At 38.7% G+C, this 20077-nt stretch overlaps 1 protein-coding gene across 1 annotated transcript in view; it reads left to right on the top strand.

The window, feature by feature from the left end:
• Positions 1-20077, top strand: part of TENM3 (teneurin transmembrane protein 3) — a 492684-nt gene that overhangs the window by 59834 nt on the left and 412773 nt on the right. The window contains exon 3 of the mRNA XM_035004286.1: positions 9951-10229. Within this exon, the coding sequence (XP_034860177.1) occupies positions 9951-10229 (279 nt within the window). The remainder of the gene's footprint in view (positions 1-9950; positions 10230-20077) is intronic.

Below are 20077 nucleotides of genomic sequence, written 5' to 3'. Positions count from 1 at the left end.
AAGAAAGAAAGAAAGAAAGAAAGAAAGAAAGAAAGAAAGAAAGAAAGAAAGAAAGAAAGAAAGAAAGAAAGAAAGAAAGAAAAGCTGCATGTGTAACTGAATATGGAAAGTTCGGGGTTTATATTCCTCCTTTCATCAGCTTCAGCCAGGGTAAGATTTCATTTGGTGCTGGGCAGAGGCACATTGTCTCAACTGAACCATAACCACAGTCCTCTTAAAAACAACTTTTGCTGGCATTGCATTATAATGTTTTGCTGGATAAAGACATTTTGCCCATTAGGATAATAGCATCCACAACATATCCAGGATTGTGCTGAGGGAGAGAATGAACAGTTGGTGGCAAAGGGGTGGGACCGTGCCTTTAAAATATTTTCATCAATTTCCAAATAGGAAAAGGCCCATTTTTAGCTCTTAGATATAGATCACTTCGGGGAGGGGAGCAGTTTTATTGCTAGAATATTACTAAAATGATAAATAATTTCAAAATCTTTTTGTATGCTGTATGTTCCAGAGAGGTCAAAAGAATTAGATTCATATTTCTTAGATGTAGAACATGAAGGTTGTACATATCACTTAAGAATGTCACCAATAGCATTGGGCAGATGTAAAAATAGTATTGACAGTGTCTTCAAGATACCAATTAATGTGTCTTTCTATACCATTTTATCCTGCTTCAGAAGGGAAATGGAATGCATTCGTTTTTTTTCTTACTCCTCTTATTTTTATTTTCTTTATTTGTGTTTTTTGCATTATGAAAATATATTAAACATCCCAGCATGTTGGAAATTGAGAAAGAGGAAGATTTGAGAGCCAAGAGCAAAATGCTTTTAATTTTGAAGACTGAGATTTAGTTTAGTCTTGGATGCCATTATAGTGAATAATGGGAACTGATCCTAGACTTCAAAAGAAATATGACCATATGGTCTTACCATTCAGCACTTAATGCTGCTATGAATTTCCAGTTATACCCCAAACTTTTCATTTCCCCAGTGTTCCCCCTCACCTCTGTCATCATAAAAAAATGAAAGGAATCTGAAACCCTTTTTCTGAAATACTTCTGAAAATACTTACTGGTGCCGAGAAAACTTTTTCTTTGTGAGAGCAGGGTTTTATGAAGAAAGACAAAAATCCGAAGCATTAATCAGATCCACCAGGCTCATTACCGCAACTCCAAAGTTTATTACTTTTAAATATTAACTACTTAAAATGATTCATTTAGAGATCACAATGATTAATCCTTCTCAGTCACTATAAATGTCAGCGGCGGGATTAAAGGATTTAGATGGTCATGTTTACTCAACCTTCCATTTCTGTACTTAAATACACAAGTTAAATAGCTTCAGTTTATCATCACCTCACGTCCATGTTTTCCTCTGAGCTCCCTCTTTTAGCTCCCCTGCCTAACTGATTGTTAACTAATTCGGGCTGTTAAGGAGGGAAGGGCTTCGTTCAGACTTGGCGGCCAACCTGCTTTGTGGATTACCTACCAGAAGGTGTGAGTAGATAGATGTAGCTTATAGCCCTCCTCCGGCCACAGTGGAGGTAATCCTTTCTTCCTGCCTCAGCCTTTATTGGTCTGATGTCTTGAGCCCCCGGCTTCCTGCTAAGTTTGCATCCGGTCCTCACCACGTGGCCAGTTTTGGATCCACGTTGTGAATCACCATGGTGCCTTCAATAGCAATTATTAAACACCTGCTGCTTCATGCCTGCCATACGCCCATTGATACCAATACCTATTGTGGAGTGACTCAGACCTATCAGCAGGTAGGCGGGAGCCATGTTATCATCCTTGGGTCTTGGATTGTTCCGAAGAAATAATTACTACGTGAAAATAAGAAGCAAATTCATTTCAGAATGCTTCTGATAAAAACCAGTTGTTAAAGTTATTTCTCTAATTACAAATGGCCGCCATTATCAAAGTGGCACTATTTTGTGGTTGGGTATGTAAATCCTTCGTGATTCATGCTCACGAAGATGCTCTTTCCTTAGAAGTCAGCAGACTCGCAACCCAACGTTTCGGAGATTTCAGCCACCAAGCCTTCTCTTCGGTTTCTGGGTTTGCCCTCCCCTGGAGCTTCACAAATCTTCTCTTGAAGAAAATGTGGATTCTCTGGGCCATTCGTTCTAACCCTGCTTTCTCTGCCTGTTCCATTCCCACTCTCCTCACCAAGTTCACCGTGGCACCTCTGCCTCCTGTCCTCACTGGCACACAGGTGCCCTTCCCAGCTGAGTTCAGGATGAATGCCATCGGGGCACCCTGCAATGGCTTCCATTAGACTTGTGTTTTGAATAATAAACCGGATTACAATTATGACATACAGTGGTCATGTTCTCTGTCTTCTAAGAATTTGAGATTATCAGTCTGTGGTGATGGATGTTAATATCACATTAACAGATAAAGGGAGCAAGCTGTTAAAAGTATTTGCGTTTTACATACAGCGTAACATGGGGTGGAGCGGTTAAGGTATTTAGTGGGATTTAAAGTTAATTCTTAAGATGTAGTTTTGTGTAGTGCCTTTTAAGTAGAGATGGCTACCATCACTGAAATTTCTATTGCATGTTCAAGGATGGGTATTCTATTCAAATAGTGACAAATTTAGCATAAGAGGGTGAAAACGTTTGGATTGTCCCATAAAATATGCATTAGGTCTCAAAGGAGAAAGAGTTACATACATTTCTACTGTTGTGTGATCCTATCATTTTGCAAACACAGCAAAAAAGGGAACGCCAGATAAGATGGTGGTGACATTAATTCCACAAGCATCAAGAAAGAAATATTTGCCAAGAAAAAAAAAAAAAAAGAAGAAGAAGAAGGTAGTGGGAGGGGAAGAATGAAGCGGGGGAAATCGGAGGGGTAGACGAACCATGAGAGACGATGGACTCTGAAAAACAAACAGGGTTCTAGAGGGGAGGGGGATGGGAGGATGGGTTAGCCTGGTGGTGGGTATTGAGGAGGGCACATTCTGCATGGAGCACTGGGTGTTGTGCACAAACAATGAATCATGGAACACTTCATCTAAAACTAATGATGTAATGTATGGGGATTAACAAAAGAATAAAAAAATAAATAAATAAATAAATAAATAAGTCATATAACCCCCCCCCCAAAAAAAGAAAGAAATATTTGCCCAACTTGTTGTTTTGTGTTCTGCTCCGCCTTTGGAAGAACATCACTCAGTGCCTGAGAATGGATAATCCATCCAAACTCACAGCAACCAAGGAAAATATTTAAAGAGAGTTGTAGGTTATTTCATTTCAGTCTACTGAGTGTATATTGATTCTTCTATCCATTTCCCAAACTCAGTTTGGGGCGTTGTTATTATAGAAGAAATGGATGGGTATTCTTTTTGGAAAGCCTTATATGTTGAAAGAAAAGGCAGAAAGGAAGTGAGAGACAAATATTGCTCCAACCTTTCTTACATAATTTCACTTCTTTACAATTAACGAGGAAGGATTTTTAAAACCCAGCTTTTCCAAGAGGAGCTAGTAAGTTAGAATTCTAATTATTGAATAGGAGCTATTAAAGAGCAAATCAAAAAACTATATATTTGTTTTTTTAAAAGGAGATAGGCTTTAATTCTTCTTTATTATGTTTTTTAAATTAAGGAAATTATCATGCAAAGTAAAAATTCAAAACTATAAAATAGAATATCACTAATTTCCTTCACTTGCAGTCCCTTCTAAATGATCATCACAACAGTTTTCTTGCCTTCCTCACCTTCATTCACACTCAAAACCATAAGCACTCACATAATCTGTTGGTTCTCTCTCTTAGTTTCCAAAAATGGAATCAGACTGTACACACCATTCTGCAACTTGTGTTTTTTTGCTTAAAATATGTATAATGGGCTTCCCTCCAGATCCAAAGAGATAGGTCCAAACTCACTGTTTATGCTAGCCACATAATGTTCCATCGAATGGGCTATGTATAATGTATTCAGCCATTCCCTTTCTGGTAAGCATTCCAGTTATTTTAATTCATTCAACAGTGCCATAGGAATCATTATTTGTACATGTATGTTTAAGATCAGGTGATTTTAGTCTCAAAGGTAGACTTTCTGAGCGAAAGAGCAGTTTCCATTTTAATAGAAAATCATTTTCAAAGAATAAATCAGCATAATAGAAAGCAAAGAAAAATAATAGCATAAAATTATAATGAATTCACATAGCAGGCCCACAGACTCAACTACTGTTTAAAGGAACAACAATTCTTAGTTAGTCTCCCAAATTTCAGTGCCACTGACCTACATCTCAGTTCCCCACTGCAAACCTGCTGTGTGATATACTCGCTCACAGTGTGTATAAGAATCTACCGATAATAGCAGGTCCTGGGGAGGAAGGATATGCAGAAATGGGACCCCTCATACACTGCTGGAGGCAACGTAAAATGGTGCAGCCATTGTGGAAAACAGCCTGGCGGGACTTCAAAAGGTGACACATAGAGAGCTACCATATGACTCAGCAGTGCCTCTCATGAAGACATATATTGACAAAAACTTGTACACGGATATTCACAACAGCACTTCATAATAACCAAAAAGTAGAAACAACTCAAATGTCCATTAACTGATGAATGGATAGGTAACTGAACCCAAGTCCACCTGCCTGATGTGCAGCAAGGCCAATCACAGAGACATCGGGTGTGTAGCAAGGGGACAGTCTGTTCAGGAGGCAGCCAGAGGAGGAGATGGAAGGGTGAGCTCAAATCCGCTTCCCCAAAGGGGGACAGAATAGGATTTTTATAATCATAGGGGGTGAGGTTCCATACATATTGATGAAAAAGGCCCAGGGGGACACTTAAGGTTATCCATGAAGAAAGATGGAGCATGCGCATTGAGCAAACATAGATGTAACATGCATCCCGTGTTCACTTTGGGATGGAGACTTAACATCAGAATGAGGCAGAATTCAGCCCCTGACATCCGGAGGTTATCTTGGGACAAGGAGAAGGGGCTGTGGGCACGCTCTGAGAGCTGGTATAAGCTGGATGGGGTCTTGGGCTAGTTACCCCTGGGTAAGGAACGCGGGGCCTTGCTTCTTCCTAGGCTGGAACCATAACAGTTGACTTTGAGTCCAGGCTTCTGCAGAGAACGCCAGTGAGTTTGTTAGTGGGGTCTGAATGACCCAATAACTGATTAAGGGAAACAGTCTCTGGAAAACAAGTTTTAAACTCTCTGCTCATTTTAACCTCGTTAACCCTATGGGGCACATATTCAATTCCCCCCTGCGTTATGGTCACTTCTCAATCTTGAGGACTTGGGACGATGACCGCTCTGGCTACTTCTTGATCTCTTCAGGGGTAAGGTGTTGGATGAAGAGCACTGTTTGTAAATCTTGGTTGTGACATGCCCACGGGCCAGGCTAAACAGAATAGAAGCCATGTGGGGTCAGACATGCTGAGTTTTTCCCTGTTAGAGATATTCCATCCGTTGGAATACTATTTGACCATAAAAATGAAATACTGATATATACTACAGTATGAATGAACCTTGAAAGCATTATGCTAAGTGAAAGAAGCCAGTCACAAAAGTCCACATATTGTAGGGTCTCTTTTATTTGAAATGTTCAGAATAGACAAATTTATAGTAACAGAGAGTGGATCGGTGGTTGCCTAGGACTAGGGTGAGGACGGGTGGGTAAAGGGGACAATGGGAGGTGACTGATCATGGGTACAAGGTTTCTTTGGGGGTGATAAACGTGGTCTAAAACTGTGGGTGATAGTTACACACCACAAGGCATATACTAAGAACCATTGAATTGCACATTTTAAACGGATGCAATGTATGGTTTATGAGTTATATCTGAATAGAGCTGTTTTTTGGTTTGGGTTTTTTTTTAAAGAACAAACAAGGGAGAGAGAAAGCAAAATCTAGGCATTAGAGAAAGCTAGACTCTGGAGGGGAAGAAAATACCATGAGTTCGGAACTGGACCACCCAGTAGTATAGTCTGTTACTTTTCAACTCACACAGAGATAGTAGATGTCTTGCTTACTGGTGAACATCACTTGGCGTTGCAGTTTTGAAAAATCCTTCCCTGCTCTGACTGGGTTATAGATGCGGTGTGAGGAAAAGGCCAAATAGCTAAGCCGTTTTTTTCAATCCCTTTCTTTTACTGCTTTGTTGCTATGTGCTGGCCTTACCTGAAACATTTGTTCTTATCTGGTCCTGCCCACTTTGTCACAGACCTTCCCTCCCTTTTTCAAAATGTGAACTTTTTTTTTTTCGAATGATACAACCTGCCTACATTGTGTTTATTCAGTTTTTAAAATAGATTTTCAGTGGGCACCTGGGTGGCTCAGTTGGTTAAGCAACTGCCTTCGGCTCAGGTCATGATCCTGGAGTCCTAGGATCGAGTCCCGCATAGGGCTCCCTGCTCGGCAGGGAGTCTGCTTCTCCCTCTGACCCTCCTCCCTCTCATGCTCTCTGTCTCTCATTCTCTCTGTCTCAAATAAATAAATAAAATCTTTAAAAAAATAAAATTAAATTAAAAAATAAATAAATTGAAAAATTTAAATAAATAAATAAATAAATAAAATAGATTTTCAAATTTATGAATGTTGTAAAACACAAATGCCTAATCCAATCCAAGCTAACCTTGCCTTTTAATCACAATGACGCTCATGCTCAGGTATACTTTATTCTTGCTGCAATTTATTGTTTGGGTACTCCTTCAAACTGTAATGGGAAACTCTGTGTTGGCCCTGCTGATCAAGGTTACCAACATTTAATGTGCAGGAGATAAATACTTATTTCACCAGTTTCAGCCAAATAGAATTAATGTAAAGACTCTAAAAGGCAGAGAAGGAAATTAAGGACATGTTGTTAGAACCAGAGCAAAGAACACAATCTGAAGAAACCCTGGAAAATAAGGATAAATGTTTTATTATCTCTTTTGTGCTTCTTGAAACCAAAGCAAGATGGTCAAGTTTTTAGCTGGTTCCAGAAGCATCTTTACTGCCTTTCTCTTTGCACTTTTCTACATTGCCCTAAAGCCCTCCGGAACAGCCTCACCCAGCCCAGCCCTCCCACCTCCGTGATACCTCTGCCAACTCTCTTCCCCGAGTCAGAAACCTTTCTTCTCTCCATCTTCCCCCCGTTTGTCGAAACTGCATATGTTTTCCATAAGTATGGCCCATCTTGCTAACACTGCTAGATTATGGGAAATACCCCGCTAGAACTAATTTATTCTCGTTTGATTGCTAGATCTCCCCAGTGGTGTTTGCATTAAAACAAGGGATCCCACGAGCGAGCAAGAATCCTTAAAACCAAAGAGGGGAATTGACAACAATAGAGCCTGAAGCTCTGAGGCAGGTCTGGGCTAGAGGTATTTTTGAATAAAGGAAAAGGAAAAGTCAACATTGGTGGTGGAGTGCCTATTCTAAAATTATTTGGAAATGATCCTCTCCTCGTCGTCAAATTATACACTTCTCTATGATTATTAATTACATTTATCCAGGTGTTTATTTTTTAAACCGTTCTCATTAGCCTTGCTTTTTGGTAGTCACATTTACAGAAAGGATCTCTTAAACCAAGTCACCAGAACCCTGAAAGATGAAAAAAATAGAAGAGTAAAGTGACTTGACCAGAGGAATGAGTGGCTTAACCGTAGATCTGCCGGAGGTCAGGTTTAATGTTCTTTCCTAGAGGAAACGAAAGCAAACTTTTTAATTCAGGAAGGCAGTCTAACAGGGACTCCTCTGCTTGCGCTTGCTTTCCAGCTTGCATTTCAGAAAGAGCCTGCAAGAGTTTTGAATTATTGGGAGACATTGATTTCAGAGGGTCAGATGTTGAAGGAGTTCGGGATACACGTATCAGTTCACAGAGATGGTGCCTTGGATATTTATTTGCAAAGTGAGCTGTGTTTACATACCTGGATAACAAACACTAAAGATAGCTTTCTGCTTTCCTTCACCTCATAGATTTTTGCATCAAGATGTTAACAATGTGAAAAGTCAATAATGTGGAAAATGTTTTCAGTTGCATTTCAGAGATTAGAAAGGAGTTTTTAACTGCTTTTAACCTCCCTCTTATTTTTATTCTCCAGTGGGCACCTCCCAAAGTAGAGGAGAGATGCAGAGGGTCTTATCATCCATTTTCGCCCCTTAAAAATTATTTAGTATTCTTATTTTGAAAAATCAACATGTTTAATGGTACTATGTAACTGTTTTAGACCCCTCTCCTCCCTCGCCCCATTTAAAATGTGATGTATAAGTAACAGTGGGTAAGTGCTTCTACCTCTGTTCCATTAACTGTCCATGACATTGACCTTTTGGGGATTTACTCTCATAAGTACAAGCTACACTAATTATTTAAAAACTACTGACAGTACTATGCCTTAATTCATTAAACTTGCCCACTTTTTCACTGTTCCATGGGCTCTTTTTTCCTTTTCTTCTTTTTTTTTTTCTGACATATTTTTTGGTTCAGATACTTATTCAAATCTCTCTGATAAGCAGTTTGATTTGTAGCTAATTGTAGCAGCCGATTTTCATTATTTATGAGTGTCATTGTCAGAACCCATTTGGAAGTCTGACCAAGATAAAGCTGATTCCAACTTCTGATATGACCACAGCAATAAAACAATTAACCACACTAGTTAAAATGTGCTGAGGCCTGGAGGCTACTGATATCTTTACAACCAAATATATAGTATATCGGGCATTATGTTTGACTCACTTTCTAGAAGATTCCACATGTTATTATTTTATCACAAATAATTTATGACACCCTCTTTTTAAAAAATATAATGTATATTACTTCTCACACCAGCCAATTAACTTTAAAGTGTTCATAGATTGAAGAGATAGAAGTAGGCAAATGAAAACTGTGAGTGATATAAATGCTTCATATTCTTAAAAGGTTGGTATTATATGGCAGCATCTAAATCAGTCTTTGTGTACTGTTATTCTTTATATGTATTTTGATTCTAGTCGGTGCCTAAATCTCGGACTCCATCATGCCAAAAAGAGACAAGAAATGGAAGAGCCATATATCTGCATCGTACAAGCAGACATATTTCTCTCTCTTCTCATCCGTACTATCATAAAACATATGTGAAATTTCAAGAATAAACACATGATTGGCAAAGTCATTAATAAGAGGGGTCATTTTCAAGTGTCATCTAATTTAAATACTTTTGCTTGAAGTTATGGCCTTGCCGTGAGTTTTATTACGCTCCAACTTATTAGTAAAGCCCTGTAGGGTTCACAGGAAACTTGATTTTACCATTAATTTTTAAATACATATTACTCCCGCTTTATTTTTGGAGTGCATCTTATTTGCAAAAATTGGTTTCCTCTGATCCATACAGATGTTTCCCAGTGTTATTAAAGCAGAGTGTCTAGAAAGTCAGATGTCTGCAAATTTTCGAGATGTTACACTCCAAAGCATAGTGAATGTAGGCACACGCAAGTGATACATGTTTATGCTAGCAGTTAACTTAAGGAGGGAAAATGTAATAAAGACTAACCAAACCCCTGCTTCTATTTACCAAGTAATTTGCTCTCTTTTCTCTACCAAGGGAGTGACATCTGGGTGGGAAAAATCCCATCGTTTAGGACTAGAGCCAAGACCCAGGAAATAACTGACAATTTCTATTGCTTCACATGTGGCTAAAAAAACCGCTATCATTGGTAACTAGTCCTTTCTCTGGGTTGAGTTGTCATGGTCTGCGCTCCTTGGCTTGCCCCTCTCTCTCTCTCGAGGTGCTTATGGGTGTAAGTGGTTGACAGAGGAGCTCTAAGTGGGGGTGTGTGGGAAGTCAGCGGAGGAGCTCCACCCAGCCTCCCCTAATTGCACCCACTTGACCATATGCCACGCGATGCTAATGTAAATACCTGGTGCCGATAACTGAAAAACCAAAATGCTTGAGTGTTTATTTTAGGGAGATTTCGTTAAAAAAAAATGATACATATACTCACTAGTTGTTATCTTTTTTTCCCCCTAATTAGGACAGAATTTTACCCTAAGGCAGTTAGGAGTTTGTGAACCAGCAACTCGAAGAGGACTGGCATTTTGTGCGGAAATGGGGCTCCCCCACAGAGGTTACTCTGTCAGTGCAGGGTCAGATGCTGATACTGAAAATGAAGCAGTGATGTCCCCAGAGCATGCCATGAGACTTTGGGGCAGGGGGGTCAAATCAGGCCGCAGCTCCTGCCTGTCAAGTCGGTCCAACTCAGCCCTCACCCTGACAGATACGGAGCACGACAACAAGTCCGACAGTGAGAATGGTAAGTGCCGTTTCTTTTGCTCTATCATGTTGGCCTTCAGTGCTTCTGTCTGTTCTAGTTGACTGTGGGGGGCATGCTTCTCTTCCTTTCTTCTCTCCTTCCCTCTCTTTCTTTCTTTCTTCTTCCTCTCTTTTCGTTTTAATGCACTAGAACTCAAGAAATGTCCTTGAATCATGCCTTTATTTTTTCCTGGAGAAAATCAATAGTCGACATCAGATTGTTAAATTATGCAAGCGGTCTATCATGTGTTAGCTATAGTTTTGAAAAACAGTTTAATGATGTACAGAAGAAAAAAAAAAAAAGATTAGCTTTGACTTATCTGGGACCATGTCACCTGGTACCCTCTGGGGAGTAGCAAAACCAGTGGTGGTAAAGTTTACCCCAGAGCCAGCTTGTAATCAAACATGTCTTTGTAGATTCCTCTTGAAGATATCTCAAAGAAGTTGCAGAATCTTAGAATGGATGAGTGAGCACACAGAATAGTTTATTAACAGGGCTCAAGTGACTGAAGAACAAATTTGATCATGCTTTAAACTTACTAGTTGATGAGAGACAAAGCTGGTAAGGAGGGAGAGTATGGTTTTCGATGTGCTTTGGGGACCGCAATCAAGTCTACACAAAAAAGTCAGATTTAGGATATCCAAATGGCAGCTTTACATATTGTAAGAAAGGTATCTTAATAAAGTATTGGGACTTTTTTCTTACAGATAATGCAGGATCATAAAAACAGTTCATTTATATGCAATAACAGATTTCAAAGGAAACTTAATTTTTAGTCAGTATGGCTTCTAATAAGAATTGGAGCATCAGTGCCAACATACCAGATACCGAAAGGACATTTCTCCTTTGGCATTTAATATTAACATTGCACTTGCTACTTTCATCTAGTTATTGATGCTATGTGAATATGATGCATCAAGAAGCAGGGAGAAAATTAAAATGGAAGAATTGCATGACATTTCAAAAGAAAGATGGTTGTTTCACCAACGGTGTTTCATTTGTATTATTTATTGAGCAACTTTGTCAGCTTTGCTTTGCAGTGCGAAAGCAGTTCCATTCAGCTTTCGGTTTTAGCTAAGTCACAGTATGAACTGATACTTATTGCTTCCCACTGTTTACTACCCATCTTTTCTATGCATGAAAAAAAGTCTAATTTAAACCAACTAAAGCAGTGTGTTCTCTTACGTAGAATGCGTTAGTGCGCTAAACCAAAGTCAAGATCAGTAATAACCTGCAGTCGATGTATTCATTTTGAAAGTGCCAGTTCTTGGTGGAGGCTGGCTTTATTCCAACCCCACACAGGAAACAAGGACAGTTCTTTCTGGCAAAATGAGTCTTCGAATCAGGCTGCCAGTGTTTCCCTGAGCTAATCCATTCACCTCAGTAAAACCTGTATTTATATCAGTTTTCATTGTGGATTCGAAAGTTACTAACCTTAAATGCGTAAGATTTGGTATCAACCTTGTTTCCCGCCTATCCGAACCTTCAGGTACAATGGTTATATTCAAATGTAGTGCTCGGTATTTGATTTCCCTAAAATACAATTTAAATAAAATTTAAATAAAATTTATGGTAGTTATAGAAAAGAGTAGAACGCAGCAAGATAAGGCATTCGGTTCGATTCTCTGCATCATATCCATACCCATATCCATTAAATATTTTCTCACATCGGGTCAACTTGTTCCTTCCACCCACAACCTTTGTAGCATCTCTTTCTCCTCCCTAATAACAAATGTATCCTGTATTGTATCTGTAGTGGTAAAATGTAAGTTAATGTAATGGTTTTTAAGATTCTGTATCTGCTAAAGCTATCCCACAGTGAATGTCCCAACACAGGCCATTTTTTTTTTTCTCTTAGGAAAATCTAAAACTTACCAAACTGTCAACTTTGAGTTAACAGTATAAAATATCCAACTGGTAGGGAGGAGGAAAGGAAGACTGAGTTTCTCCCACCACTGGCCCTCACCATTTGCATGGATTATCATTATCTAGAGGAGGAACGTGCTTCCCCAGGATTTCATAGACCTTGTTCATAGAGTGATGTCAAGGCAAGAAAAGGTGCACTCTTTCCTTTGTCCAGGTGGTGGTTATGAAGCAGAATGAAGAGAGACAGGAAGAGGGTATCAAGGGCCTTGCCTTGAAATTCAGAACATTTGGTAGCATTTATTGAGAGTAAACAGGTCAGCCAAGTTAAGAGTAGAAAGTGTCAAAAACAATGTTTGTTGAGCTGGGCAAGTGATGACTTAAACTTGTGTTTACTCTTTTCCCCAAGGTTTGGCTGTGGTTGTTTTTTAAAAAAACATTTTGATAGTCCAGGAACTCCCAATGAGGTCAGCTAAGGGAAGAAAACAAAAGAGGAAATAAAAGAGATATGGCCTCTTCATGAACATTGGCTATTGCTTAGATTTAATATGTACGTCCCTAGGAACGTTTCAGATTAGTTTATTTGTTCTGAATTTTCAGTGATTAGTCAGAACAAGCAAGATTCCATTGATAGTAAATAATTGCATTAAGAGGTGGGAAGGCATAATTTTCTGAGATATTTAGCAGACCTTTTGAATTGTGGAATGAAACAAGAGCATTGAGGATTTTTTTCTGATATAAAAACTATAGTTATTTTTCTTAAACTGAGTTATAGGAGAAACTAAAATTTGTAATCCTACCATATGGTTTTCTAACATCTTTCTAAGCAATAACCTCAAAACTATTATATATTTTTACTATTACTACTTCTAGTCAAATATTTCTAATGTAAAATTACAGAAATAATTCAATTCTATCCTGTTATTTTTCATTGCTCTAAGTTTGAAAGACTATTGATTTCCCAGTGATATTTTCCTTTGCCTTTCATTAGTTTAATGGTCTAATATCATTCATTGTTGTACTAGCTTCAGATGCATCCTTGGAAGGTCTGTTATACCCTTCTAGGTTGAAACTAGAAGGACATGTGTGAAATAACTCACCAAAATGAAACTAATTTAGGAACCAGACACTGACTTGTTTTCATCTGGTTTAGCATGGGAGTTCTCGTTGACTGTTTTCATCATTTGAAATAACTGTGAATAAGGCTGCTTTCCCCAGAAAAAGAATGTTATTCAACATTTGTAAAATTATGCAAGCCGAGCGCCCGATGTTCTAGTTAGAACTTCAAAGAAGAGTTTAGTCACTAAAAGGGATTAGGTTTCATTTATTTATTGATAAAGAGGCCAACAGTTCAAGTTTAGAAGGCGCTAGCACTGCTGTGAGGCTAATGAAATTTTGATGGCCCGAGCATCCCGCAAGAGTAAAAGAACATTCGGACCATGTCACACGTCTCTGTGTTAGCAGAGACTCAAAACAAGTGATAAAATTTGTTCTTTTGCAAAACTAACTCTTCACCAACCATGGGGATTTGAAGTTAAAAAGCATTTAAGGAATAAATGTTTCCAGTCTGTTGAGTTTCGTATGGGATTCCAGATGTTAATCTTGTTCCGAGTTCAGGATCTTGGAGAGGTCCCTTCTTGACACAGTGCTTACTGTGGTGGTCGTCATCATTCTCAGTAGTGAAGGGATTGGTTTGTGGCCACCGAGCAAGCAGCAGTTCTGGTAAGCTGTTGAGAGGTTATGAAATAACCACGATGAGCCGCCCTAATCAAAGGTAGAATTACCAGTATGCTCTGGATTGTTTTAAGCGTCTTTCCTGTCTCTGATGTGTCGTTAAAAGACCCCTGGCTGAGTTTCTGCTCTGAAACTTTGCAAGTCATCTGATCTCAATTCCAACTGTCTATTTAAATGTCAGAAACAAAGGACTTCTTTTTTTCAAGACATCAACCTTTAAGCTTTAAAAATGTTTGTTTGTGCATCGTTTCCCAGAAGCAGCCAAAACGTATTAACATCCTTTGTCATCCAGCAGTGTGGTATCATGAAAGTTTCCTGGATTTAGAATCACCCGGGTCAGGGTTTAGGTCTTTTCATTCAACCAGTGAGGCTGTTGGCTCCTGAATCACCCAGAGCTCGAGTTCCCAACTTTTCCACTCTCCTTGATACTTTGTCAGATGTACAGCAGTCCCAGAGATGTATGTGGTCCCCCGCTGGGGGTCCTCATCTTTTCCCCTCTCCCTGTCTCTACAATCTGTTATGCCCCTTGGAAAGCCATGACCTTTGAAGTTGGACAGACCCATAGGAGCTGGCACTCCCCTTCTGCCTCGTGATGATTCCTGACTTCGAGGGCCCCCACTGAGGGCAATAGATGAGAACATGCTGTAGGGGGGCAGATCGCCTGGGTTTGATTTGGTCCCACCACCTCCTCTGTGACCTTGGGCAAGTTACTTAACCTTCCGGTGCTGCAGTTTCCACAAGAGTAAAATAGAGAAAATAGTAAATGACCCCCTTATAGGGTCATTGTGAGGATTAAATGAGTTCAGATCTAGAATGTGCTTAAAACAGTGCCTGGAACCTAGTGACTTCCAAATAAGTGTGTGCTCTTCTTATCATCTGTAAAAAGTGAGAAATCACATCTTTGTAAGTGGCAATGAAGATTAAGTTAGATAAACAATATCAAGTACCTACATGGTTCTGGCCCACAGCACATCTCTCCTCCTTCCCACTCCCCACCCCTTTATACTCTCCCTCTGTCTGCGTTAGTTTTATACATGTGGCAAGATGAGGGGGAGACAGTGATCTCCAGAAAAGGCACTGATATTTTGCATAATCTGGAATTTCTGTCACCATTTATTGACTCTCTTATTTTTCTCCCAAACTCCACATCCTTTTTAATTTACTGTAATTAAATGAATGTACATTGAATGGTGCTGATAATTAGTCTGATGGCTGTAGACTTCAAAGGCTTCAGAATGTTCCTTCCCCTCCTGGCCAAAGGAAATTTCAAAAGTAGTGTTTCCCTCAAAGGCATGTTACTTAGACAGCCAGTCAATTAAAAGGCAATTTAACTGATGCTCATCAGTTCACACGATAAAATAAATCATTCCTGGAAGACTTTATCTCTCACCTGGGGTCTTAGCAATATACCTGTTGTAGGACCCAACTAATGCCACAGTAATTGTGCATGATACCAAAGTATTAAGGGCTAATTTGGTGGACAAAGAGAGTATAACAATAAAGGGCAGTATTTTTAGGTGTAATAGATACTTGCTTTGTACAGCTAAAAAATTTCAAGGAACCAATTTACTTGTCCTTTGAAATACTATTTTAAAAGTCTACTTTCTGTATAGATAGATAAAGTCTAAAAGTTGAGTTATCATACTTTAAAACGAAGAAGATATACTTCTTAAACCAATTTGACAAACTATTGCAGTGATAACGTTTAAACCAATCTCTCAACAGAGAACTTCTCCCTGTTTTGCAATCCAAATTACCATGTCAGGCTGAATATGTTCTCTGAAAGAGTGGGCAATGCTCTTTCTTCTCTTTCTGAGAGACCGCATATAGGTGAGAGACGAGAGAGACTGCATATAGGTGAGAGAGGTGTAGCTATTCTATTACCAATTGAAGTCTGGAGTAGTTTGGGAGAAACTCTTGAATGGTACTGGAGTATCCCATTACGTCACATAATTGTGATGCTTCCAGCAACAACCCAGATATCATTTCTCTCCTGGTTCTTTTCACAAAGGGGCTATTTGAGTTTCCTGAAGATATTTGAAGAGAGGTGTATTATTTTGCCTACCTTAATTCCATTACTTCAACTTTATCCATGAACCTTTCAGCCTACTTTGGAAATTGATTGTAAGAATTAAGAAGGAATTCCGTTGCTGCAAGAAATAAATGATACTTCAGTGTTATTCTAATTTTATGAGATTCTATTACACATACTAAACTCTAACTTGTATATCAATTCCATTATGGGCTCTCTTCTGGCATGTAATCGTCACTTCTGGTGTGCTCTGCTGTTATAAATTATATTTTATGTTTTAGGTGCTCTGGGATGTCAGAAACAGCAAAAGTAAGATGTATGCTTACCAAGTCGAGCTCAGAAGTAGAGTGCTTCTTTGCAGAATACAGTCACATAGTTTCTAATATATACAAATAATTGCATTGCCTTGCTGTGTATACATTTATGGTTTAATAGCAACTTGTCATTCTTGTAACAAAAGCTTCCGTATGTCATTTGAGAATGAAATATATTTCATGGATATGTTACAAGTCACTCAAGCACAGAAACTATGATTTAAGTTCATTTTTTTAATTTAGCACTATGAAGAATTAAGAAGACTATAAAGTCCACTGCCTTTGTTGTTATCACTTAAGTATTTATATACATTTATATTTCCCATCCTAAGAGGATTTTTGGAACCTCTTGGCAGTTTGCTATTCTTCACATGAATATTGCCATTTCTACAAAATTCAATTTGTGTTCTAAGTATTTTTGTTCAAAGTATATGGAGTATATGCTCTCTCTCTTTATATTCTAAATGTTCTCTTAATTGTAGAGTTGAAATCAAAGTAAAGCATACCATGCACATATCAAAACTGATGATGTGTGCTATTTTGATTTTTGAATGTGTTTTTGATATCCTTGAAAAACCACAGTGGTAGCAGTAAAAATGTTTTAATTAATGAATTGAACAGCAGCGAATGCTGAATCAGGTTTATTGATGTAATTATCACTGAAATAGAAAAATTAAGTGTTAGAGCCATAGAACCTTAGTGTATTTGCCATTCTGGGGGTATTCAAGTGTTTGAAGAGGGACTTAACTGGTGGGTCTTTTTTGTTTTCAGTGTGTTTTTTGGTGCTATTTAAAGAATATTCTTCTCAAGTCATAACAATTCTGTTTATTAACATTATACGCACATTCAGGTATAAATGTGAACATCTTATACATTGTTTACCGAGTAGTTTGAATGACGGTTTACTATATGGAAATTTTTTATATTTATCAGTGGATTTGGGATAATTTTCCATAATGAATAGACTGTACATAAACCAAATGTAAAACCTTTTAAAATGCAGATGGAAATTCATACAAATGCATACAAGCTTGAGAAAAGGACAGTTAAAACATCTTATGAGTAATACCTTGCCCTTAAATATCATCACACAGCAACTGAAAAGTGAGTCAAGTTTAGATGTGACTTTTTGAATTGATTTCTTATTTAGTATAGCAACTACATCTTCAATCAATGAGTAATAAGCGCTGGGTATTATACCAGGGGCTGGAAAAACAAAGATGAGTAAGCGTAGTCCCCGACTTCTAGACATTCGTAGGCTAGTTGGGCAAGCAGGCAAGTAGACACTATAATTGGATTTTAATGTGGTAAATGGAATTACAACACAATATGCAAGGTCAGTGTCAGCAGAGAGCAGATTGTTGCCAAGTGAGACTGGGGAGCAGGACAGGAGAGGATGTTTCATAAAGGAAGAAGGAGATGGCATTGAAACAGGGGCTCAGAGGATGTATAGAAATTCAAGATGTAGACAAAGCAGCAAAGGAGAAAGTGTAAAGTCTGTGAGGACTCTTGAGAGCCATGAGCTGTTTGGTACCTGGAACACAGGATGTGTGGGTAGGTGAGTGATGAGTTGAGGCGCTATACGCAGCCCCAAGCCATTGCAAAGGGCCACATGGCCATGCTAAGAAATCTGTACTTTTCCCTGGAGGTAATGGGGAGGCTCTGAAGGGTTTTCATGCCGAGTGACAACGCAGTCCTCTTGACATGTTACAGAGCACTCTGAAAGCAGTACAGAATGTCGACTGTCTTTCCCACAGGGAGTAAGCTCTGTAGGGCCGTGGCTCTGTTCACCATTGTATCTCTGTGCTAACCTCACAGTGTTTGCTGAGCAGACACAGTGGACTTGTAGGTCGGACTCGAAAGCAGATGGACCAATCAGACAGTGTTATAACGATCCGAGTGAGAAAATATAGAAGTTTAAGCCAAGAACTAGGGAGGAGAGGAAGACTGCTTCAAACAGAAAGAATCAAGAGTTGATGGTTTCTTCATCACGTTGGGGTTAGGGAAGAGGAAGACATTTTAAAAGACCCTCTAGGGCGCCTGGGTGGCTCGGTCGGTTCGGCTCGGGTCATGATCCCGGGGTCCTGGGATCGAGTCCCACGTCGGGCTCCCTGCTCCTTGGGAGCCTGCTTCTCCCTCTGCCTCTGTGATCTCTCACTTTCGCTCTCTCTCAAGTAAATAAATAAAATCTTAAAAAATAAAAAAAATAAAAGACCCTCTAAACATGGAAGAATGGTAGAATCCAAGTGATGGTATAATTCAAGTTGGAGGTTTGTGATAGAATTAGTAATTCAGACATGAGTAGGTTGTATTTAAGGTGTCTGTGGGACATCAGAGTTCAGTAGTCTATTAGTCAATTATATAGAGAGATAAAAAAATCAAATAGATTTTGTTTAAGAACATTTACCATATGATCTATATGATTGCAGTTAAAGCCATGGGCAGCAGTAAAACTCTCCCCAAAAACAAATATGAGGAGTCAAGAAAAGCACTGAAGGTAAAAACCCAAGTTCACCAATATTTACCTAAGGGTGTAAAATAAGTACCAATGAAAGAAACAAAGGGGACCTTCCATAGAGACAAAAAGAAAATCAACAAGATCAGTTCACGGGAGACAAGAGAGGTCAGAGGAAGTGGAATCTAAACTTCCGAAAGGCTAGTAAGTTAAATGCAAGGGTACTTTTTGGATTGCATAGGAGGTTATTCACTTCTGTATAGGGGCATTGCAATGGTGGAGGATAAACAGAAACCTAAAAATATGGCCCCAAACAAGTGTAGATTATTCTTTCCAAAGCCCAAGTAAGACAGGAGGGAGGTAGGCTGCTAACTCCTGAGACACAGAGGGGCAGGAGTATTTTTATATTGGATGACATTTCAGCATCTTTATAAGGAAAAGGAAGGAGCCATCCAGGAACGAGAAGGGGAAAGGAGAGGAGATTAGGGAACATTAATAGTGTGTAACCGTGAATCCCTCAAAACTTTTTCTCTCTTAAGGTACTTTTCGTCTTAAAAATTTGTGTGCATAATAATTTTAGCTTGTTATAGGAAGGCTATACTTTAAAAAGGTAAAATTCTATCTGTATTGATTGAAATCATAGCATAAGTTGATGATATTTGATGGAATTGAAAGTCCATGACATCAAAAAGTTTGCGGGAAAGTACATTCTTACACAAAATTGATATTTTATTTCAAATAGTTCTATAAAACTGTAAAAAAAAAAAAAGGCACATCCAGAGTCCTGTGGAAAACAGGTAAAACAGATAGCTGCTGACTTTGGAGCCTGAACTAACAGGACTGTTCTCAGTACTCCTACAGATACACAGGTAACTTCTTTCTTTTCCTTATGCTCTCCTTTGCTTAAAAACAAAATGCATGTTTATGAACATAAAATTGTATAACCAGATTTTATTATTAATGAATACTGTCAAGACCTTATCAAACATTAATTTAAAAAAAAATACAGGGGCTCCTGGGTGGCTCAGTCGGTTAAGCGTCTGCCTTCGGCTCAGGTCATGATCCTCGGGCTCTCTGTTCCGTGGGGAGCCTGCTTCTCCCTTCTCCCTCTACCACTCTGCTACTTGAGCACTCTCTCTCTGTCAAATAAATAAATAAAACCTTTGAAAAAAAAAAAACACAAGGGGGGAGGGCCAGAAAATCATATCACAAGTGATATGTCCAAGAAAAATAGAAATACGCTGTAAAAAGCATGGAGCACTGGATGTTATACGCAAATAATGAATCATGGAACACTGCATCAAAAACTAATGATGTAATGTATGGTGATTAACATAACATAATAATTAAAAAAAAAAAGCCAGAGTGGTAGTTGTTATCTGCATATTGCAGTTAGGAAAATTGTGACTCTGTGAAATGATTATTCAGACTAAACTGAATAAATTGATTT

This window comes from Mirounga leonina, unplaced genomic scaffold (genome assembly GCF_011800145.1).
Source record: "Mirounga leonina isolate KUSES-001 unplaced genomic scaffold, KU_Mleo_1.0 Mir_128, whole genome shotgun sequence".
Lineage (NCBI taxonomy): Eukaryota > Metazoa > Chordata > Mammalia > Carnivora > Phocidae > Mirounga > Mirounga leonina.
This window is presented reverse-complemented; position numbering and strand designations above follow the sequence as displayed.